Raw genomic sequence first — 22,315 nt, 5'->3', positions numbered from 1 at the left:
CTTACCGGGCCTCTGGTTTTTGGAGAGCAGCAATGGTCGCGCCGCCCTCGACTCACGGGGCTGCCTTCCATCCGCCGATGCTCAGGCCGGGGGAGGGGGGGAGACCTCCTGTTCCTCGCGGAACGGGAGCAGGCCCCTCCTTGCCCGGTCTGCGAAGCAGGGCGGTGGTCGTGCCATCTTGGCTTCACAATGAGCACGCCGCAATCGTCGCCGGCGCGCGACACGTTTCCGTTGGCGGGACTGTCCTGGTCGAGAGTGTGTGCCGCTGAGGCGGGACCACTCGGGGACAGTGCTGACGGGACGCGGCTCGAAGGGCGTGGCTCCGCAGCGCGGCTGGCACTCGTCGCAGAGGCCTCACCTTCGAAAAGTCGGGCATGGCTCCACCCGCAACTTTGTCGCTAACACGCGCGCACCGCCGAGCCTGCGGCGGGCGCGCTGCGGCCGCACGTCTACTTCGTCATAGTGCCACGACGTGCGGCCTAGATTTAGCCCACGCGCCTCTGCTCGCAAACACTCACCCATTGAATTGTCACTGCCCGTGAGTGCGAGATAGGGCTAGCCGCAGGCAGCTAGCCCGTGAGGAGCGCGTCCATAGACACCTCACTAGACCCCACATACGGTCTCGTCCGTGCCTTGCCGGCCGGTGAGATTGCTAGAGGTGGAGCAGACTGCTCTAGCCTCACATATCACTTCCTGTCGTCTGTTGTTTGAGTTGTGCCCTTGTTTGTGCCCTTGGCACCGTGGCGTGCTGGGGGGGGCGACAGGGAGGATGTGGCCCTGAGTTATGTGTACGCCGACTCAGGGTGTGTGGCAGCCAGCTGGCTGTGTGTCTTGTGAGCTTGTTTGTGTCTGTGTGTCGCTCGTGCGTGTCGTCATCATCTGTCTAGCGTCCACCCATACCGCGTTGGTGTCCAGTCCGAGCCTGGCTGTTCTTCACCTTACTACCTACCTACCTACCTGCAATGCAAACTCTTTTTACCGCCTTCAAGTACACCCCAAAGCGGAGAAGAATTCCAGCCAGCATCGCGGAGGAGCCCTGAGTGGCGATGTCGGGTGAGAGTGTACGTCATGCTCGTGTCTGGTGTTAGAGAGAGAGAGATTGTCTGGTGTTTACTAGCTCCGAGTAGAGGGGGCGTTCCGCCGCTAGGGGACACCCAAAGCGCAGAACTAACCCTCGGAGACTGCTCGTTCTCAGGGTGGCACATCCCCGTTCACACCTACACACGGGTAATCAACCCCGCTCCCCCATGAACAGGAATCGCCGAACTTGAACGGCGGGCGCTTGACGAACCAGGGGGAACGGGCGTGGCAACCACAACCACGTCGGGCGTGCTTGTGGCAACTCATGATCGAACCAGCGACTCATAGAGTCGAACCACGACGCTAGTCGAACGGGACCACGGCGAACGTGGTTGTGGCAACCACCCACGGCGGACGTGGTTGTGGTAGGTCATGATAAAACCGGAAAGGAATAAAGAAGCCACCCCCACGACTGAAAAGTCTTAATGGACCTGTCCTAGACTCTGTGGCGGAAGTAGCGTGTGCGTCGAAGCCACAAGAGGGCTGGCATAGCCCGAGAATTAGTCAAGAGGGGGGGTTGGCGTAATTTTAGTTTTCCTTGAACAGTTGATGGGACTGTGAAACGATCGCCGCAAGGGGCGTGAACGCACAAGTGCGTAATGACCGCAAGTGGTCGTGAACACCCCAAGGTGAAAGTACATACTCCATTTATCCACAGATACCATACCAGCAAAGTAACCGAATCCAACTCCACGTGCCCAAGCGCACACCGGCCGGAGCGCCACCGGGGGGTGCCGCCCTCCCGTTCATGAGCCCAACAACACGAACGCTATCCATCCTCACCGGCCCCCATCCCCGTGGTCGGCCTCGCTCGCCGCGCCAAGCCGCGGTCCGGTCGTCCGTCCGGCGGCCAAGGGCGGGGAGGCGGCCACCCGCGCTCGCGCAGGGAGACCTGTGTTTACTTTACGGCCCTTTCCCTGCGAACGCGCACCCCCCCAGGGCTAGGCCTAGGGCTCTCTAGCCCGTAACCCGAGCCGATCATCCAGCCCGCTGGGTGCGCTTCTTAGCTCCCCGGCCCTGGATGTGAGGTTACTGACTGCACTCCAAGTGCTCCAAGTGCCCCAAAACTTCCTCGCACGACACTGGGCACGGGACTGGCGCGCACTGGCACTAACACAGGAGAAGAAAATACCTATAACGCTGTGCGGAGGTCTGTGAGAGGTTGAGAGCGACGCGACAGAGGAGGAAGCGACAAGAGGGAGAACGACGAGAGTGGGACGACCGCGAGGTGGCATGAAGGTTGCAGCGAGAATCGGCGAGGGACTGCGAAGAGAGATAGAAAGAGGCAGACAGACACCCAAGGGCAGGGGGCCTCTCAGTTCACGCCGGAATCGTGAACCGTGAACCGTGAACCAACTAGCCCCCGCCCCGAGTCCGTGAACCCCGAACCGTGATAGGTCCGTGAACCGACTAGCCCCCACCCCGAGTCCATGAACCGTGATCCGTGAACCGACTCCTCCCGCGACACCCGCCGCGAACCGTGAACCGTGAACGAACCGAGTCTAACCGCAGCTTTGCGCCACTCTCTTCGCCGCACCGCAATTGCCAGAACTCGCTGCGGCTGTCACCAGCACCCTCCACTTCCGATGAGAGGCAGAGCGCCGGGCTCACCCTCGCAATCCACGGGAAGTGGTCGGCGCTGGCGCGGCGGTCGGCGGCGTATTTGCGCAGGATGGCCTCGGACAGAGGCGAGGGTGGGATGGTAGTGGGTGCGGATGCGGCGAGGCGAGGCGAGCGGCGCACGGCTACCCGCTGGGGAAGCAGCCGCCGCATCGCCACGGCGAAGAGCGGGTCCTTGAAGCGCGCCAGGCCGCTGCGCAGGGCGAGGAGGCCGAGGCGCGGCGACGCGAGGCTGAAGACAGCGCAGTCGGAGAAGTCGTCGACGCCCTCGAGGATGCGAAGCTGCAGCTCCGGGGGCAGCTCGGCCAGCCAGTCCGTGGGCGGGGCGTCGTCGTCGGTGCGTGCACGAGGAGCGCGACATTGAGGAGCGGCGCACGCTCGCTCCGCAACGTCACCGTGGTGCACGCACCCCACGTGCGTGCGCAGATGCTCTCCAATGACGCCGCTGCGGTTGCACGGCGCGTGCTTCTCGGGCAGGAGCCCCACGGCATTCAAAGTGCAAGCACCGGCCCGGTGCCGTGGGTGAGCAACCTGCACCCCACTCCCTCCCTCCCAGACACAGGACCCACACACAACCCCCACAGCGTGGACGACTGCGTTCAGAAACACCAAGCAGCGAGGCGCGAGGGTGAAGGGGTGGGGCAGAATCTACATCTGACTACTCCATCTAGCCTTGGGGGTCGGAGGAGGGGGGGAGAAGGGGTAAGATATGGGTGAGGCCAGCTAGTCGGACACCCTCCCTCCCGTCGTCGGAATACTGCTCGGAGCGGTCGGCGTCCTCGTGGCTCGTCGTCGTCCTCGCCCGACGCGGAGGTCGGGCGAGAGGTCCGCATCGTCTCGCCAGCCTTGAACCTGAACACGGCGTCGGCCGGCGCCGAGGCGCCGGCGGCCGTCATCAGGTGCATCACTATGCGGTCGCGGTATGCCGCATCGATCTCTCCGTGCTCGGCCAGCTCGTTCGCGAGCCAGTCCGAGGACGGTCGTCGCCACGGTCCCCTGGGGAACCGAGCGAGCCGGCCTTTCCGGCTTTGCGCTTTCGACCTCAGCTCGTCGTCCTCAACCACAGCGTACAGCTTGCCTTCTTCCGCTTTCGTTCTTTCTCTCACACGCTGCCGGGACACACAGAAACTTGCGGGTTGCGGAAGGCGAGTCAGTATGGAGTAAGTAAGTCAAAGTGTGCGACCGCGCGGCCGGCGGCGCGCGCTCTCTCGCCTCGGACTCCGCACGCCGGGGCGGAGACGCGCAAACGAGCGGTGGTCTCTGTGTGCCACACACCAGTCAGCGCACGCCGTCTGCTGCACCCCTCGCTCAGAGCACAGTACGATCGTGCACTGCCCTTTCCTCTCGGCAAAGAGATGCGCGAGCCAACGACACGGCGAAGAGCGCCAAACCGGAACGCAACGTGCCAAGCCATGGTAAACCCGAGAACTGTCGCAACGCTTGCTTCAAACCACCGGAGGGACCGAGCGGGCGGGCCCAACGATCTCGAACGGCTCCGATCCGCCGCAAGCGGCGGGAGAGGGGGTGGTGAAGATCGAGCGACCAACGCCTTGCTTTGCAGAAAGCTCCGTTGATGGCTCCAGAGGACGCTTCGTCCCCGCCGCCGGGGTGGAGGCGAGGCCATCTGGCGGCGAGCGGGCAGCACTGGGGATGAGCGTCGGCGGGTTCGAGCGCTCGGACGCAGGCGGGTCCTTGCTGGCTGGCGTGCACGGTTCGACTGCAGCCGGCGCCTCAGGCTCGGCCCGGCGGATGGGGAGCGGGGAATCGCCGATGCGGGGCGTGCCCTGCTTTGCCGGGCTGCGATCGTCGAGCGTTCCAATGTCGCCGGCCATCTCCGACGCCTCTGTGGATGTCGCGCGGCCGTCCACCTCGGGAGGCTGCTCCGGCGCGCCCAGCCCCTCTTCGACGTCGTGCGCCGATCCGAGAGAGGACATGTGGCGGGTTCCATTGAAGCAGAGCGTGAGGCTCTTGAAGCGCTCCAGGTAGCGCTCTCGCTCACGCTGAACGTGCTCGAGCTGCTCTTGAGCCTCGATGATTTGCGCGTCGAGCTCCTTCGCACGGGCCTGCACGGGCACCAGCGCGGCGCAGACGTCGCGGTCGACCTTGGCGAAGAGGCGGTTCATGCCGGCCACCGCCTCGTCCCGGGCCGCCGCGATGGCGCCGTTTTCGATCTGCATCTTTCTCTTTAACTCCTGGCTATCACTGCGGCGCAGCACGGCGGCGCTTCTTAAAAAAAAACTAATCAGCCGGACGTGCGGTTGCTGACTGCACTCCAAGTGCTCCAAGTGCTTCCGACACCTGGAGAATTCAAACCTCTCAATCTCTCGCCCCCGCGCAAAGGCTCGCGGTGCGCAAGCCTCTCTGCGATGATCCATGTCGCAACGGCGGAGCCTAGGTAGCGGCGAGCCTCGTTGCTGTGTGTGTGGACTTTGCTGAGAAATCGCGGAGCGCCCTCGGGGGCGCGTCACTGACAATAGAAGAGAAGAACTCTCTCTCTGACGATCCATCTTGCGCCGATCCTGTCCAGAACGTGCCTCGAGGCGCGCGCATCACGGAGGGTCGGCAAAGTCGCCGTCGTCCTGCTCGCCGTCGTCTCCCGGCGCCAGCATTGCGTCATCGAACTGCGCGCCGAAGAGCTCGCTCGCCCTCTCTCGCAGCAGCGGCTCGTAGAGGGAGATCCTCTCCGCGACCCGCAGCTTGACGAGCGCCGACGCAGGGTCGGGCACGTGCGAGATCACGAAGCTCCAGAAGACGCGTGCCGCAAGCCCACACATCTCATCGGTGCTTCCGGCGCCGTTCCTCGCACGCTCCACCAGCATCGCCACTGCGTCCGGGTCGCAGAGCGATGGCGGCAGCTCTGCGTCGGGCTCGCCCGTGAAGAGGGCGACGACACGGAACGCGACACGCCGTGTCTCGCGGTCGCGGTCCCGCGCCTGAGGGTAAGGTGCAGCTTCTCCATTATGAGAGGATTACGCTATGGGCCCATCCCTCTCGCATCATCTCTCCCGCGCCTTGACGAGCGCCATCTTGAGCACCTCCTCGGGAGGGAGGTGGGGAGCGACGGCGAGCAGCAGCCGCGTCGCGGCGAGGCGAACCTTGCCGACTGCGTCGTACATGCAGGCGCCCACCGCGGCGTTCATCACCGACCCTCCGAGCGCGGCGAGGGCCTTCCTCCAGCCACCCTGCTGCTGCGCGTCTTGCTCGCCCTCGGGAGCCGCCGCCGCCGCGAACTCCTCCCAGAGCGCGTGCAGCAGCCGGATGGAGCCGAGCCGGGAAGAGCTGTCGAACTCCTCCTCGAGCCGCTGCCTCGCGGCCGCGCAGACTGGCTGCGAGACCTCCTGAAGCCGCCACGCCATCTCGACGCGGCTGCTTTCAGAGGCGCCGGAGGGAATTGTGGCCATGCGCACCATCTTGGGGACCAGCCGGGCCTCGCCGCCGCTCGCCGAGCCTCGCCGCGTCAGCTCGGCCGCACACGAGAGGAGCGTCGCGCGGAGGCTCGCCCCGCCATGCGCGTCCGGGCCGGCGTGCACGGGAGGAGAAAGGGCAGCGCCCAAGAGCCTCTCGATGCCGGCACGCTGCAGACGCTGCTCGACGGAGAGCGACTCCTCAAGGCAGAGGGCCGCGAAGCCAGCGAGGAAGGAGCCGAGCGCCGAGCGAAGGCCAGAGTTGAAGCCTGCGCCGCCGTCAGAGTTGCAGGCGAGTCGCGCGAGGGCACTGACCGCTACGCCGAGGGTCGCCTCGTCCGCCCGCTCGTACGCGCGCTGCCAGCCCTCGAGGACGGCCTTTGCGGCGATGAAGTCGGGCGGAGGGTGGGAATCGGGGAGGAGAGGGACATCGTTTTTTTTTCACAGACCATGTTTTTGACAAAAATACGTCCATGGCGCTTTGCGCTGGTCTATGAGAGGTTGAGGTGCGAGCCCTGGAGGCCCTGGGGATGGGGGAGACTACCCGCGGGCCTAGAAGGCCCGCGCGCAGGGGGGTGGGACATTGAGATTGAAGGCGGAGGTGGAGGCGGCGGAGGCTCGGCGAGCACGGCTGGGAGCGGCAGAGGATTCAGGATCGGTGCAAGCACTGATCTGAGAAGAGGGGTGGCTTTGGTTGGTCACGATCGGGACGGATGACACGTCTGATGCAGACATGCGATTCACATAAACGCACAACCCCAGGCCCCGAAATCGCACAGTGACAGTCTCAGTCAGACATGCAACACGGGGTCCCAGGGTGCAGGGAAGGCAAGAGCAAAAACCTTACGCTGTTCACGCTCCTGCCAGCGATCCCCGATCCGGAGAAGTGCTGCACAACAACAGAGTACATCGTCTCAAGGACGATGTGGCCAAGCGCTGGTAGCGTGGCTTCACCTCACACCGCCTAGTCTCACTGCTTTCCCGCCACCCGCAGTCGCCAAGCATCAAGCGCGGAGTGTTGTGCGTGTTCGCCACACTGTCACTGATATCATACCGCTATAACTTTACACGGCGTACCACTACTCTAGCCAGCGGCCAGCACGGGTGACTGAGAGCTCTCCCCAGCACGCAGCAGGGCCACGTGTGCAGTGAGCTGTGAGGGCGAGTTTCCGTGTCCACATCGGTCGACGTAGTACTGTAAACTAGCTACGAGCCACCAGCGCCACGCCCCTCGTCCCGTGGCCTCCCACGCCCACCCCGCCCACCCCGCCCACCCCGCCCACCCCGCCCACCCCGCCCGCCCCGCCCACCGCGTCCCCCTCGCCCACCGACCGCCTCCGTGCCGCCCACGGGCTGAGCCTGGGGCACGGTGCGCGAGGGCGGCTGGTGGACAAACGTCGCCTGCTCCGCCACCAGCCGCCCAGTTGCGGCGATGGGCAGCGCCGGCTGGCGGCAGGCCGGGCAGTTGCTGTCGCGCTCCAGCACGCGCGGCGCACACGTCTCGCAGTACAGCGCGTGGCCGCACGCGAAGCGGACCGAGCGCGGCGCGTCGTAGCAGAGGTCACACAAGCGCTCCTCGGCCCCAGCCGTCTCCTCCACCTCCCCCGCCGCTTCGACTAGCGCCTCCAGCCGCGGCAGCGCCTCTGCGAGCGGCATCCGCTTTCTCTTCCGCTCGTATGCCAGCCCAACCACGAGCCGCATCAGCTCCGCGGCCTGCGCCGCCGACCAGCCCGCGTCGGCCGCCGCGATGCTCTCCGCCGTGTCGGGCTCCTCAAGCGCATCGTCGCACGCGTTGAGCAAGCCGAGAGCGCCGCGGCCGGTCAGGGCGACGAGCAGCGTGATGCCGAGCGCAAAGCCATCGGTGAGCTGCGAAGCCTGACCGTCGTGCGTTATGATCGAGTCCATGTAGCCAGGCTTGCCAAAGATACGCTGCGTCGACAGGTGCGAGACCTGCTGGCTGCCGCTGGCCGTCGCCTCTGCCGCGCGCGCGAGGCCCACGTCGGCGAGGTAGCCGTTGCCGCGCTCGTCGAGCAGGATGTTGCCCGCCGAGACGTCGCGGTGCAGGATCATGGGCGAGAGCGTGTGCAAGTAGTGCAGCGCTCTCGCGGCGTCGCGCAGCACGCGGAGCCGTGCGGCGGAGGAGAGCGGCGGAGGCGTCTCGAAGCCGAGCATGCGGAGCCGCTGCAGTGCGGCTGGAGCGCGGTAGAGGCGGTCCTCGAGGCTGCCGCCGCGGCAGAGGGGGTAGACGAGGCACGCTCTCGCCGGCGCCAAGCAGACGCCGAGCAGAGGGAGCAGGGACCGGTGGCACGCCGCGCTGAGCGTGCGCACCTCGCTCTGCAGCTCGGCGAGGCCTTGGGCGCCGACACCGACCAGCGCCGTCTTGACGGCGAACCCGCAAGCGACGCGCGGAAGCGACGGCAGCGCGTCGCAACGGTAGACACGTCCGAAGCCTCCCTCGCCCACCTTGCGCGCCTCGGCAAAGCCGTCGGTCGCCGCGGTGAGCTCGTCGAGAGGGACGGCGGCGGGCGGCGCGGCGGCGGCGGCGATGGCGGCGACACTCGCCGCCGCCGCCGCTGCCGCCGCTGCCGCTGCCGCTGCCGCCGCCTCTTGAGCCTCCGCCGCCGCCACGGCCACCACTGCCGCCTCTACAGCCGCCGCCTCCGCCGCTGCCTCCGCCGCCGCCACCTCCGCCGCCTCCGCCCTCATCCTCGCCTCCTCCCTCTCCCTTGCCGCCTCCTCCCTTGCCCTCGCCTCTGCCTCCTCCCTTGCGCGCGACGCCGCCTCCGCCTCCTCCGCCGCCCGCGCCGCCGCAGCCTCTGCTACCACCCGATCCGCTTCCTCCGCCACTCGCGCCGCCGCAGCCGCCCGCGCCTCCTCCGCCTGCTCCGCCGCCCGCTCCGCCGCCCGCGCTGCCGCCGCCGCCGCCTTCTCCTTCTTCTGCCGCTGCCGCTTCAGCGCCCTGGCCTCGCGGACCTTTCGCTCCGCCAGCTCGTCGCGCAGCCGCCGCGCCGCCCGCAACGCCTCCGAGCCGTCGGCGGCTTCGGTGTTTGCGTTGATCGCCGCCCTGAGCGCCTCGAGATCGGCGTCGCCTCGCTCGCACGCCTCAACCGCCTCGCGCAGCGCCGCCTCGGCAGCATTGCGCGGCTCCGCCGCCTCCGCAGCCGCTGCCGCCTCGCGTGCGGCCGCCGCGGCCTGTTCGGCTGATTCTGCGACCGCCGCCTCCCCCTCAGCCTCTGCTGCGGTCGACGAGTGCTCCTCGAGGGTGCGCACGCACTCGGCGTTGCCCTGCCCCTTGGCCACCTGCAGGGCCGTCTTGCCGTCAACAATGCGCGCCGCAGCATCTGCGCCCGCCCGCAGCAAGCGCCGCACGACGGCGGGGCGGTTGAAGAGGGCGGCGAGCATCAGCGCGGTGTCGCCGTCGCTGTTCTGCAGGTTGATCTCCGCGCCGTGCCGCAGCAGCAGCTCCACCACCCGCTCGTGGCCATTGCGGGCGGCGCTCATCAGCGTGGTGCCGCCGTTGCTGCCCTGCTTGTTGATCTCAGCGCCGTGCTGCAGCAGCAACTCGACCACCCGCTCGTGGCCGCTGCAGGCGGCGAGCATCAGCGCGGTGAAGCCGTTGCTACTCTGCAGGTTGACCTCAGCGCCGTGCCGTAGCAGCAGCTCGACCACCCGCTCGTGGCCGTTGTTGGCGGCGCCCATCAGCAGCGTGAGGCCGCTCACGCCTCGTCTCTCGTACGTCGCGTTGACCCGCCCGCCACTGTCGAGCCACGCCAGCACCGCCTCCTCCTCGCCTCGCGCAGCCGCTGCCACGATCGCATCGGAGACTGCCACGACACCGCTCGACGCCCGCCCCGCCGCCGCCGCTGGAGATAGCGTCCTCGCGACTCTCGATCCAGCCGAAGAAGCGCCGCCGGGGGGAACGCCGCCTGCGCCTTCGCCGCCGGCTGCCGTCGCCGTGGGCCGTCCCGCCACGACCGACTCCTGGACGTGCTTCTTGAAGGCCTCGACGCACTCGGCGTGGCCCTTCGCCTTGGCCATCTGCAGCGCCGTCTTGCCGCTCGCATTGCGCGCTGCCGTGTCTGCGCCCGCCCGCAGCAAGCGCCGCACGACGGCCGGGCGGTCGAAGGCGGCGGCGCCGATCAGCGCGGTAAAGCCGTTGCTACTCTGCAGGTTGATCTCAGCGCCGTGCTGAATCAGCAAGTCGACCAACCGCTCGTGGCCGCTGCGGGCGGCGAGCATCAGCGCGGTGGCGCCGTTGCTGCTCTGCAGGTTGATCTCCGCGCCGTGCTGCAGCAACAGCTCGACCACCCACTCGTGGCCTTCCTGGGCGGCGGCCGGCAGCGCGGTGCCACCGAAGCTGTTCTGCAGGTTGACCTTCGCCCCGTGCCGTATCAGCAGCTCGACCACCCGCTCGTGGCCGTTGCTGGCGGCGCCCATCAGCAACGTGATGCCTCTCACGTCACCTCTCTCGTACGTCGCGTCGGCCCGCCCGCCGCCCTCAAGCCACGCCAGCACCGCCTTCTCCTCGCCACGCTCCGCTGCTGCGATGAACTCGTCCGGGGCTGCCGCGGCACCGCTCGACGCCCGCTCCACCGCAGCCGGCGACAGATTACCGGGCCGCACCCGCACGCTCTCGCCGCCGCCCTCGAGCGCCACAGCGTACCGCCCGCCCTCGAAGCTCCGCGCCACGCCCCGCTGCCCGTTGAGCTCGGGGCGGGAAGAGAGGCCGCCGAGCACGACGCGCTGCCCGAGCAGCGGCGCCCCGGCAGGATCGCCGCCGCTGGGCTTGCAAGCTCCAGGCATATTGGGCCCTCAATTTCTGTTAGTGCCAGTGCGCGCCAGTCCCGTGCCCAGTGTTTTTTAAAAAGAAAGAAGAAAACAGCGAAGCCAAGGGAGGGGCGAGCCTGTCGTGTCCCTTGTCAGGAGCAGGAGAGCCCCACCTGTCCCCCTGATCGTTCTTCCAAAATCCTGCTCGTGCAGGTGGGACCCTGTCCTCGTCCCATCCCTCGTTTGGCGTGTCTGTTTTCTTTCTTTCTTTAGGGGTGGGCCCAGTGTTGTGCGAGGGAGTTTTGTTGTAAGATTCTTTTTCTCCAGCGTTGTAAAATTCTTCTTTCTCCCTTCTCTGTAGTTGCGAGGAGCGATCAAAGGGGGAATGTTGCCGTAGAGCAGAGCAACTGGCTGCTGCACCTGGAGCACCGGCGAACGAAGCCCGCAGCGCGAACTCGCGGAGCCTAGCGCAGCGCGAACTCGCCGTCTGAGCCTAGCGCGGCGCGAACTCGCCGTCTGAGCCTAGCGCAGCGCGAACTCGCTCCTGTTCATAGCTGCGCAACCCTAGCCACGCTCTATTTTTTTTTTCTGCGCGACTCACTAGCCGCCGCCACTCCCGACGCCGCTTGGATGTCCCAGCCTCGCTGGGCGGCCGCCCAAGCTCCACCACCATGGGCGCTCAATGCCTCCCGCTCGGCAGTAATCTTCTTGACGGGCCTCGGTGGGAGCACGCTCCCCCTGTGTCTCGGAACCGGGCAGTCATCGGCACTCGAGCTTGGCGTGGCGTTCAGCGGCGGTGTGTTCATAGCGGCGGGCTTCTGCCACCTGCTCCCGGATGCGACTGAGGCTCTCTCCGACGCAATGGGGATAGACTACCCCGTGGCGCCGCTGCTGTGCAGCCTGGGCATGCTGGCGATGCTGATCATCGACCAGCTGACCACGCGAGCGATTGCGAAGCGGGGCACCGCCCCGGCGCCGGTAAGGCTCTCCGACGAAGACGAGGCCGAGCCCGCCGACCACGCGCCAGGCGAGGAGGTGGTGCCGCTCCTCAGCTCCGGGCTGATCCCGTCGATCATCCTCTTCAGCGCGCTCTCCTTCCACTCGCTGATGGCCGGGCTGTCGCTGGGCGTGAGCGATCAGACGGCGTGGGCCATCTTCATCAGCATCCTCGCCCACAAGGCCTTCGCGGCCTTTGCCCTGGGCGCCAGCTTCGTGAGGCATCTGGCCGTGTCTAGACGCACGATTGCCTGCTGGATGCTCGCCTTCTCCGTCACGACGCCGACAGGAGTGATGCTTGGGACTGCGCTCACAACGGTGCGCGCGCGTGGTGCCTCGAACGGCTCGCGCTATACAACGGCTCAGCCGCCTCCCACCTCCCTCGCAGGTGGCGGACAATGCGCTCACCGGGGCGCTAACCGCCGTCGCCGCCGGCACCTTTCTGCACGTCGGCCTGATAGAGGTGGCGCAGCGCGAGCTCGCCAAGGCGGAGCACGTGTGTGGCAGCATGCTGATGCTCCTTCTGGGCTTCTCGTTGATGGCGCTGCTGGCGCTGTGGGTATGACTGCATGTAGGAGGGTTGTCTTTTTTTTTGTCGGCTTCGTTTTCTTCGGCGCGCATTTCTTCTTCTTCCCCGCCTCCACACACTGCAACTGTCGCGGGGCCGGGCCGAAGATTGGCGCTTGCCCCAGGCGGCAAGATGACGTCTCGCATCCCCGCGCCGCCGCCACGCAAGCCCTCCTCTCCGGACGATGCCGCACGGCGCCTCCGCCCGAGCACGCCGCGCCGCCTCATCCGAGCGGTGACCAAACCCGAGGCAGCTGAAGCCACCAGTCGCACGCCGCCCTGGCTCAAGGAGGCCGAGACTCTGCTGCGCCGCCCGACAGAAGGATCTGACGAGCACCTTGAGGATGAGACGGCAGACTTGGGCCGAGTGTCGCGGTTCAAGGACGCGCTCGCGTCAGCCCAACAGCGCGAGGGCGTCGAGCACACGACTCGGCACAAGCCAGCGAGGCGCAAGCTCGAGCCCGGGCAATCATCTGTGCGTTTCTCTCCCGTCCCACCGCCGTCTCTGTCCCCGGCGGCTAGCCCGCAAACGACATCACCGACACCGTCGTTGCCACCGGAACCGGAGCCGCAGCAGCAGGATCGGCCGCAGGAGCAGCCGCAGGAGCCGCCGCCGCCGCCGCCGCCGCCGTCGAGACCGCCGCCGCAGCCCTCCTTCGCGAGCAAGGGAGTCTGCGTCGCCGTCCTGCTGACAGCCTCTGTGATGTGGTGCAGCTGGCGCCCGGCCTCCATCTCTCCGCCGCTGCCGCCGCCGTCGGCTGCCTCTGCTTGGCCGGCGGCACCGGCAGCGCCGGCGGAGCGCGCCTCGCCTTTCCACTGGCTCTGGCGCGGCCGGCTGCCCGCCCCGAGGTGGCCGCCGTGGCCACCTCCTCCGTCGCCCGCCCAGCGCGACCGCCTGCAGCGGTGCGCCTCGGCGCAGAGAGAGGGCAGCCCACCCCTGCCCGTGCCGACCCCCGCTCTCTGCCCCCCTGCCCCCTCGCAGAGACATGCTCGGCGGGATTGCGGACGCGGCACCGCGGCTCGAGGCGGACTTGGACGTCGCGCTGCAGATCGCGATGGCTCGGCCTCGCGTCACTGGTCCGCGGCGGCGCGAGGCGCGCTGGTCTGGCTGGCTCTCGGCGCTGCGGGGCGTGCTGCGCCGCTACGGCTGGTCGCGTGTGCGGGGCGGGTGGGACGCGCTCGACAAGTGGCTGCTGACAAGGGCGCAGGAGCGCGCGCGCAGGGCCACGCCGTCGGTCGAGACGCAGTGCGAGTAGCCTCGTGGTCCTCGCCCCTCGTCGCCCCCCCCCCCCCCTGAGTCCACGCGTTAGAGAGCCCTTGCCTAGAGAAAAGAGTTTTACAACACAACTCCCTCGCACGCACACACTAGGCACGGGTATTTTTCAAAAGTACAAAAGAAGAATTCACGGTTTTCGGCGGCGGCGGCGCAGAGTCCGGCGCGAGCTGGGATATTGAGTCTGTATCGATCCGTGTTTGTGTGAAACCACGTCGTTGCCGCTGCAGAGGGAGCGAATGAGTTCGGATGCGCTGCTATTCGGGGTGCTGACGCACCATGGGCTGCCATACTGGACGCTCGCCATGATCTCGGGCTTTGCGCACACCATCTACACGCTGATCGTCCTCTTCATTGTCTTCGGGCTGGTCGAGCGGCTCGGCTTCTGCGGCATCTCGGTATGGCGCTCCCTGTGCGGCTCCGTGGCGGAGCATGAGAGCTCGCTGCTGCCGCTCCCGGTTCCGACTCCGACTGTGTGCGTGCAGCTTCCGATGTACAACGAGCGTGCGGTGGCGGCCCGCTCAATCGGCGCCGCGTGCAGCCTGCGCTGGCCGCGAGAGGCGTTCGAGGTGCAGGTGCTCGACGACTCTACGGATCGGCTGGTCGCCGCGCTGGTCGACGAGACGGCGGCGGCGTGGCGTGCGCGCGGCGTGCGCTGCTCCGTCATCCGGCGCGAGAGGCGGGACGGGTACAAGGCTGGCGCGCTCGAGCTAGGACGGAAGCGGACGAGCGCCGAGTTTCTGGCGATGTTCGACGCCGACTTCGTGCCGGACGACGACTTTCTCCACCGCACCGTCCCTCGCTTCTACTCGCGCGCTGGCGAGCCGCTCGGCGACCTTGCGCTGGTGCAGGGCCAGTGGGCGCACCTCAACGCGCTAGACTCGCTGCTCACGCTCTCGCAGTCCCTCTCGCTGGACGACCACCACGCGCGCCGCCGGGAAAGCGCCGCCCGTCGCGCGACGCCGCTCCCCCCCCCCCAAGCGGCCCTCTCCCCCGCCGTAGGCTGCTCAAATGGTGTGGCGCTCGGCCATTGTCGGCGAGCCGTCCGCCGCTCACGCCCGCGGCGCGGCGAGAGAGAGAGAGAGCCTCCGCAGCAGCCTCCCGGAACCGCCCCTAGGCTTCGTCAACTTCACGGGCACCGCCGGCGTGTGGCGCGCTTCCGCCATCGAGGCGGCGGGCGGCTGGCGCGCCGCGAGCTTGGCGCGCGGCCCTCTCCCGCCCGCCCGCCCGCCCGGCAGCAGAGAGGCAAGAGAGGCGGCAGAGAGAGGGAGAGAGAGAGGGGGCAGGGAGAGGGAGAGAGAGAGGCGGCAGAGAGAGAGAGGGAGGAAGAAGGAGAGAAACAGAGAGAGGGGGGGGGGGGGAGGCGGGAGGCAGCCCACCCGGCCCACGGAGCAGGTGGAGGATTGCGAGCTCTCCTTCCGCATCCTGTTTGCCGGCTACCGCACCGCCTTCGCCGAGGTGCCCGTGCCGGCCGAGTTGCCCGCGACTGTCGAGGCGTACCGCGCGCAGCAGCGCCGGTGGACGTTCGGGTGGGCGCAGCTGATCCGGCTGCACGGCAGGCAGCTGATCTGCGGCTACCGCTGCGCCGCGCTGAAGAAGGCGCGCAGCCCGCCTTAGACCGCCTTCCTCCTGGCGGCCGGGCCCGCGCCTCTCCTTCTCCTCTCCGCGGAGCCCTCCGTCCCTCGGACCCCCCTCCCTGCAGGCGCACCTTGTCTACCACATGTGCCTCTCCGCCCAGTGGCCTCTCTGGATGTCCTGGCAGATCGCCGCGCCCTGGCTCGAGTACCTCGGCCTCTTCGTCGCCGCGCCGGACGAGTTTTACCCGGCGCTCGTCTACCTCGCGCCCGTGATGATCCACATGGCCGCCTCGACCCTCATCGCGTGCGTCGCGCTCGGCCGCCGCTACTCGGAGCCGCTCCGCCGCCGCTCGCCCGCCGGCGCATTCCTGCTCGCGCCCCTCCTCCTCCTGCGGGTCGTACCGGCGGCGGTCGTCGCCGCCGGCATGCTCCCGCACCAGTGCTGCGCGTGGGTGGGAGGCATCCTCACTCCAGGCGAGGCCGAGTTCCAAACCACGCCTAAGAGCGGATCGGTCGGGGAGGCCGCCACCGCGGAAAGCAGCAGCGCCGCCGCGGCCGTCGCCGCCGCCGCCGCCGCGGCCGCCGCCTCCGCTGCTAGCGCCGCCGAGGAGGCCGGTGTAGCGGAGACCAGCCCGAGCCCGCCAAAGGCCGCGAGGCCGGCCGTGCTGTCGTGGTGCGGCGCCGTCGAGCTCGGCTTCGTCGCGTACCATTTGGTCTGGAGCGGCGTTTTTGCGTACGGCGGCCGGGTCTCCGCCGCGTGCCGGATCGCCTTCCCGCCCGGCGCGGTGCTTCTCCTCTGGAGCGGCGGCGAGGGGCCTCGGCGACTTGCGGACGCGTGTGCCGCGGCGTTGGCGCCCCTGCGCTGCTGCCAGCGGCAGCGGCGGCCCTCCCGCGTCTCGCCCCTCGCGGTCGGCGAGACGCCGCTCGCCAAGCGGCTCGGAGAGCCGCTCCTCGGCGCGCCGCTCCTCGGCCGGCCACTCATCGAGCAGGAGGCACTGGACGCGATACCGTCGGCGTCAGGGTACGTCAGCGTGGGGGGGTCGCTGAATGGGTTCGCCAGCGCCGCCGCCGGGCGCATCGTCGAGCCCGCGGCCTGAGAGGGCTGCGCGGCCGCCAGGCGAGCCGCGATCGGCACGTTTGTTCCGGTCCTTGCAAGCAGCGCAGCGCGCGAGACCACAGTGTGCAGAGCTCTGCACACCGTGTATGTGCCCTCTTCTTGGGCTCTCGATGCGCGCATCTCCACACGTCGTTGCTGAATCCTGGGCCACACACACCGTCGCGACGACGTGTGAGGGGGGTCGAGGCATATATGCATTAGTGAAGGAAGGAGAGTGGTTCGTCGTCTTATTTGTCATGTGTGTTTTATTTATGTCGTCGCGGAGAGGATGTTCGTGTTCTTTTTTGTCAACCTCACTCACCCGTCGGCGGCGTCTGGATCGCGCACAACCTCCACAACCGACACATCGGCGTCCCACGACCGGAAGCTGCCTCGCACATGGCAGCGCGGCCTCCTCGACCACAAGCCCTCCAGCCGCAGCCCGTGCTCCCGGGCCGCAGCCGCGAACGCCTCGAGGAGCTCGTCGTCGACGTCCCACCGCGGCAGCGTCGCATCGAAGGGCGCCTCTCTGCTGCGGTGCTCGTGCGCGACGATGGCGCGGGGTTTCGGCGGCTGGTCGAGCAGCTCTCGCAGCGTGCGGGCGAGCGCCGCATTCGCCGCGCCGTCTGCGTGGCGGTACCAAACATCCGAGGCGATGATCAGGTCCGCGTCTCGCGGAAGGGGCGAGTGCTCCTCCCAGCGGAGGCGGCGAGCCTCTACGCTGCTGCCGGCGCGAAAGAGGTGGCGATTACGGAGGATGTTCGCTCTCGCGAGGCTGATCAGCTTCACCGGCCCGCCATCGGTCAGCTGCACGGACGCCGCCCCAAGGGCCGCCGCGTACAGTCCGCAGGCGCCTGTGCCGCTCCCGAGCTCGAGGATGCGGGAGCCGCACACCTCAGCGGAATGGTTTCCGAGCCATTCGCACAGCGCCGAGGCAGCTGGCCAGACCTCGCCACCGACACCGCAAGCGCCGGCGTCGTCACGCTCGTGGAGCGCTACGTACTCGCGAAGCTTGGACCACATCATGGTGTCGTGCGATTCGCCGGCCACCGCCGAGCTGCTGCTTCCCGGCACCTTTGGCCTCGACTCACCGAGCACCAATCGGGCTCCGGATGGGAGAGGAGGGAGAGCGACGTCCTCGAACCCGTAGACGTCATGCCGGCTGCTCGACGCACCCGATGCTGTGTGCATGCTCGCGCGCAGCCCGAGGAGCATCATGTGTGTATCTTGGTTTCCAGCGGCCGGGCGGCCGGCCCTTTTCTTTTTTGGGGGGAAGAAGAAAAAGATCGTACCCTGTCTCTCTTCCTTTCCTTTTTTCTCTACAGCACCCTCTCTTTTCCCCTCTATTTTCCTGGAAATCAAATTTTCCGGGCTCTGAGCCGAGTCTGAGGCTGGTTTGGGCCCAAAATCAGCCAAATCGGCAAAATACCGGGTATTTTGCGGGTATACCTGCGGGAAAACCCGGGTATACCTGGAACTGAGTGAGGGGAGGGTGTAGAGGATGTAGAGTGTAGAGCGCTGTAGAGATGTAGAGATGTAGAGCGCTCTGGAGCGCTGTAGAGCTGTAGAGCTCTACATCCGCCGCGGGACGAAGCGCCTGCGTTGTAGAGCAATGTAGAGCGCGATTTTGCTGTAGAGTTTGTTGTAGAGGCTCTACAGCAAAACCGCCGGGAAGGCAGTGACTCAAAGAGGTCGAGTCGCTCTAATGGGGTGTCTCCGAGCTTACTGGAGCTCTGATGGACGGCCCTGACTATCCCTGACACACAGAGAGTCACTCTGACGGCACACAACACCCTATAACTGCGTCATGACCAGCCTGCCATGCGTCGCAGGTGCCGCATTCGTCGCAGTGCTCCTTTAGCAGGCGGTGGACTGTCGGCTGCGAGGACGGTCGCATTTGCGCGAGGCGAGGCGAGCATTCAGACGCGTTGCATGCGCCATGACTCGCGCCAGCGCGTGCGGGAGCTCCTGGCTGAGCGTTGAGTCCAGGCGAGTTGCGCTGGCCACTATCGCTACGCCGAGCCGAGCTGACGCGCCGAGGCGCCGGCCAGTCGCAGCCGTGAGGCATGCCACAGCAGCAGAGGCACCTGCCACCCATTGGGCGGGGCAGACGGAAGGCCAGGGCAGCACTGGCAAGTGCAACGCGCCTCATGTCGGAGAGCGACCGTGCCTCGTTCGCCGCTTATGATGTAGAGTTTGTTGTAGAGATTTCACGTTGTAGAGCGCCTCTACATCGCTCTACAACGCAGGCGCTTCGTCCCGCGGCGAATGTAGAGCTCTACAGCTCTACAGCGCTCTACAGCTCTACAGCTCTACAGCGCTCTACACTCTACATCCTCTACACCCTCCCTCAGTGACCTGGAAAAAGCCCGGGATGTTGCCGGTTTCCTCGATTTTGCCTCAGGTTTTGCCCCAGACCAGCTCTCAGACTCAGGGAAACTCGCGAGTTTCCAGAATGGAGCACCAAACACCCTCTGTTTTCTCTGGAAATTTCCGCACCAGGCGGTGCGGCCGCCAGTGCCGCCATCGTTTCCGCCACCCACACTGCCATTTCCACCCCCGCCACTGGAACGGCTGCAGGGTCGTGGGGCCGCCCCAGCGGCTCCACACCGGGCGTTTGGGCCGCGAGGGCCGCCACCGTACCCGCCGTCCCTGCCACCGCCTCCACCCCCGCCGCCGGCGGGGCCGCCGCCGTGTGGACCCGCTCGGAATAACCTGGGGGGGCCGGGACCGCCTCGCCGGAAGCTGGTGTACCCGGGAGGAGGAGATGGGGGAGGGGAGTTACCGCGGTACGATAGCGGACCCGCCGGCGAACCGGAAAGCCGAGGCCGGAGGACCCGAGGGGGGGCTTGGGGTCAGTTGTCGGAGGAGGTGAGAGATGAGCTAACGCGGCCTCTGAGAGTGGAGTCGGGACGTACGGGCTCACCGAAGGAAGGCCAGCCGCAGTGGCAACCGGACCACCACGACCTTCGACAGGGAGGGCCACGCCTCCCCGAGCCTGGAGAGGAGCCGGCGGAGGGGGGGGGCGAGCCAGGGACTATAGAGAGGCCGCGGGTGCGAGCACGACTCGCTGACCAGGGAGAGCGGGCTCGACCTCCTGGGGGTGGAACTGGGCGCGACCCAATGCCACCGTTCTCACCCGGGGTGACCCCGGCCGGGTCGTCGACACTCTCAGAACCGGTGGAGCTGGGAGAGGCTGGCGAAGACGAAAGGCGGCAGCGGAGGAAGCGACACCAACAACGAGGGAAAAGACCACACCGGCCGTCGTATGACGCTCGGCAAGCGAGCAAGAGAGCGAATCGGGGAGAACCGGAGCCCCGAGAGGACCGAAGGTGGAGCTCCGGGACCGAGGACTAAGCAAGTGTCTGTGTTTGGGCGTGGTGTCCAGTGTAATGTCCACTAGCTCCGAGTAGAGGGGGCGTCCTGCAGTTAAGGGGAAACCCGGTACGCGGGTCCCACCTTGTGACGGTGCCCTGGCAAAATCGTCCCGATTTCGATGCGCGATTTAGCTAAGTCCCAGAGCCGTTTACGCATGAGCGGGCCCCCTCATCAGCCTAGGGCTCGCGCTTCTGGCCCGAGGTGTCGCCGCTGCCTCCCGCGCCCTCCGGCGCCTGCTGCTACTGCCGGTCGGCCGGTCGGGTCCGCGCGACGGCTCCATCCTCGAGACGTAGCGGTCGCTGAGCGCTTTCTCGACCGCTACGTCTTCCAGTGCACCCACCCACCGCGACCCTCGAACCTGCGCTGCGCGGCGCAGTTGCTGCCGAGCGAGACGCCCCCGCCCGCGCAGGGGCGGCATCACCAGACGCTACCGCATGGCCGAGCAGCGAGCAGTGTGTGCCGCAGTGCCCGTCCGGGCCCTCTTGCAGCTGCCTCTATTGGGCGTAAACCGCGGATATAAGGGTCTATACGGAGGTGGGTGGCCTCTTAGAGGTATGGGAGCCGCTGGCACCGCGCTGGGCGCCGCGGATGCACGTACGAACGAACATTATGAAATCGGGACGATTTTGACCCAAAAATCACAAGGTGAACCCTCGGAGAACTGTGTTTACTTTAAGGCCCTTGCCCTGCGAACGCGCACCCCCGGGGCTAGGGCTTTCTTGCCCGTAACCCGATGCCAATCATCCGGCCCGCTGGGTGCGCTTCTGAGCTCCCCGGCCCTGGATGTGCGGTTACTGACTGCACTCCAAGTGCTCCAAGTTTCCGGAAACGCAAAGTGCTGGGGCCCCTCTGTTTTCCTTTTTGTTTGCCGGAAAAGTATATACAGGCCAAGCCCTCCTCGGACATGGTACCTCCGGTGAGATAGTGGCTGCCAGTTCGAGACTGGGGCCGATCGAACTTGAGTTGTTCGGAGGAGGAATCCGGCCAGCACGGGTACAAAGAGGGGGGAGAATCCCCAGCTGCGGAAACGTAGTGTCGCTCAAGAGGTGCGATACTGCGGGGGAGTGTAAGGTGCCTATATGGGCTTCCAGTATCGGACCTTCAAGACATGCGCTTTTGGCCGGTGGCCTCTCCTCGGACACAAACCGAGCGAAAAAGAATCTCACCCGCGGCGGTGAGCCGGCGCGGTGAGCCTCCCTCCATGGCCTCCCACCGCATCGGCGCCCGCCTGTCTGGCCTCTCGCCAGAGCAGCTCGTCGCCTTCATCGACGAGCAGGCGCCCCTCTGGAGCGCCGCCGCAATGCGCGTGGCGGAGGAGCACGCCGCTCGGCTCGTGGAGCAGCCCGAGTGGGTGCTCTCCGAGGTCCTCCTCTCGCCGGACCTCGCCCCGCACATCCTCGCCCAGCTGCCGACCACGGAGCACGCCGCCAAGGGGACGTGCCGCGCGTGGCGCCGCGGCTGGAAGGAGACGCTGAAGAAGCGCGCGAGGGCGCGCCTGGTCGTGATCGGCGGCCGCGATGAGGACGACAATAACCTCGTCTCGATGGAGCGGTACGACCCGTCAACGAATGCGTGGGAGGAGGAGGCTGTGGCGCCGATGCTGACGGCACGAACGCATGTCGGCACGGCGGTGCTCGATGGCAAGCTCTACGCGGCGGGCGGCCGGAGTGAGGAGGACGGCGCAACTTCCAACTCGGTGGAGCGGTACGACCTGGCTACGAAAGCATGGGAGGCGGTGGCTCCGATGGCGACGCCACGCGAGAATCACGCCGTGGCGATGCTCGACGGCAAGGTCTATGCTGTTGGCGGGTACAGCGACGACGAAGGCCTCCTCAGCTCGGTGGAGCGCTACGATCCCGCCACGAACGCGTGGGAGGCGGTGGCGCTGATGGCGACGGCTCGGCAGACTCACGCCGTGGCGGTGCTCGGCGGCAAGCTGTACGCTGTGGGCGGATTCGATGGTGTCCGCCTCGGCTCAGTCGAGCGGTACGAACCGGCGGCGAACGCATGGGAGGCGGTGGCGCCGCTGGCAGAGCTGCGGGACGAGCTCGCAGTTGCGGTGCTCGACGGCAAGCTGTACGCCGTGGGAGGCTTCAGCCACGACGACGGCTGGCTCAGCTCGGTCGAGCGGTACGATCCGGCGTTGGATGTGTGGGAGGCGGTGGCGCCGATGGCGACGGATCGGTGTCATCACGCCGTGGCGGTGCTGGACGGCAAGCTGTACGCTGTGGGCGGGGAGAACGATGAGGAGGAGTTCGAGGGCGGAGGTATCGGCTGCTTGGTGGAGCGTTACGACCCGGCGTTGGAGGTATGGGAGGCGGTGGCGCCGATGGGGAGGGCACGGGTCTCTTCAGGCGTCGCCTTGCTGTAGCCGACGGATTGTGCAATCTATGTGCAAGCCCAGCGGGTTTTTCTTTTTATTTGAAACACAGCCCTGCCTGCGATCTCTGCGGTCATCATGTGTGTAAGTGTGTATATGCAGAGGGAAGGTGAGAGGCGAATGGGTGAACGGCGTCGACACCTCCTCGGCGGCGACAGGGCGGCGAGAGTGATGCTC

The 22,315-nt window shown here is 67.1% G+C and overlaps 7 protein-coding genes across 7 annotated transcripts; 2 read left to right on the top strand and 5 right to left on the bottom strand.

Moving 5' to 3' along the window:
• Positions 1-2,058: 2,058 nt before the first annotated feature.
• Positions 2,059-3,596, bottom strand: EMIHUDRAFT_215873 (hypothetical protein; the record flags this gene model as incomplete). Its single annotated transcript, XM_005762583.1, has 4 exons — positions 2,059-2,097; positions 2,578-2,757; positions 2,830-3,145; positions 3,553-3,596. The coding sequence occupies 4 exons, from the start codon at positions 3,594-3,596 to the stop codon at positions 2,059-2,061; spliced, it is 579 nt and encodes a 192-aa protein (XP_005762640.1).
• Positions 3,597-3,765: 169 nt separating this feature from the next.
• Positions 3,766-4,877, bottom strand: EMIHUDRAFT_452715 (hypothetical protein; the record flags this gene model as incomplete). Its single annotated transcript, XM_005762582.1, has 2 exons — positions 3,766-4,087; positions 4,128-4,877. One exon carries the CDS (start codon positions 4,875-4,877, stop codon positions 4,146-4,148), a length of 732 nt encoding a protein of 243 aa, XP_005762639.1. The 3' UTR covers positions 3,766-4,087; positions 4,128-4,145.
• A 372-nt stretch (positions 4,878-5,249) lies between these two features.
• Positions 5,250-6,839, bottom strand: EMIHUDRAFT_215871 (hypothetical protein; the record flags this gene model as incomplete). Its single annotated transcript, XM_005762581.1, has 4 exons — positions 5,250-5,633; positions 5,796-6,482; positions 6,554-6,595; positions 6,807-6,839. The coding sequence occupies 4 exons, from the start codon at positions 6,837-6,839 to the stop codon at positions 5,250-5,252; spliced, it is 1,146 nt and encodes a 381-aa protein (XP_005762638.1).
• A 329-nt stretch (positions 6,840-7,168) lies between these two features.
• EMIHUDRAFT_215870 (hypothetical protein) lies at positions 7,169-11,423 on the bottom strand (the record flags this gene model as incomplete). The annotated part of the gene is made up of 6 exons (XM_005762580.1): positions 7,169-7,183; positions 7,437-8,576; positions 9,078-9,168; positions 11,045-11,072; positions 11,301-11,335; positions 11,410-11,423. The coding sequence occupies 6 exons, from the start codon at positions 11,421-11,423 to the stop codon at positions 7,169-7,171; spliced, it is 1,323 nt and encodes a 440-aa protein (XP_005762637.1).
• A 78-nt stretch (positions 11,424-11,501) lies between these two features.
• On the top strand, positions 11,502-13,889 carry EMIHUDRAFT_215869 (hypothetical protein; the record flags this gene model as incomplete). Its single annotated transcript, XM_005762579.1, has 6 exons — positions 11,502-12,185; positions 12,256-12,426; positions 12,724-12,909; positions 13,102-13,139; positions 13,417-13,680; positions 13,865-13,889. The coding sequence occupies 6 exons, from the start codon at positions 11,502-11,504 to the stop codon at positions 13,887-13,889; spliced, it is 1,368 nt and encodes a 455-aa protein (XP_005762636.1).
• Positions 13,890-13,892: 3 nt separating this feature from the next.
• On the top strand, positions 13,893-15,324 carry EMIHUDRAFT_452714 (glycosyltransferase, family 2; the record flags this gene model as incomplete). The annotated part of the gene is made up of 4 exons (XM_005762578.1): positions 13,893-14,633; positions 14,710-14,743; positions 14,825-14,907; positions 15,103-15,324. Exons 1-4 carry the CDS (start codon positions 13,947-13,949, stop codon positions 15,322-15,324), a joined length of 1,026 nt encoding a protein of 341 aa, XP_005762635.1. The 5' UTR covers positions 13,893-13,946.
• A 1,374-nt stretch (positions 15,325-16,698) lies between these two features.
• Positions 16,699-17,406, bottom strand: EMIHUDRAFT_215866 (hypothetical protein; the record flags this gene model as incomplete). Its single annotated transcript, XM_005762577.1, has 1 exon — positions 16,699-17,406. One exon carries the CDS (start codon positions 17,404-17,406, stop codon positions 16,699-16,701), a length of 708 nt encoding a protein of 235 aa, XP_005762634.1.
• Positions 17,407-22,315: the final 4,909 nt, after the last annotated feature.

This window comes from Emiliania huxleyi (genome assembly GCF_000372725.1).
Source record: "Emiliania huxleyi CCMP1516 unplaced genomic scaffold EMIHUscaffold_67, whole genome shotgun sequence".
In the NCBI taxonomy this organism is placed as follows: Eukaryota; Haptophyta; order Isochrysidales; family Noelaerhabdaceae; genus Emiliania; species Emiliania huxleyi.
This window is presented reverse-complemented; position numbering and strand designations above follow the sequence as displayed.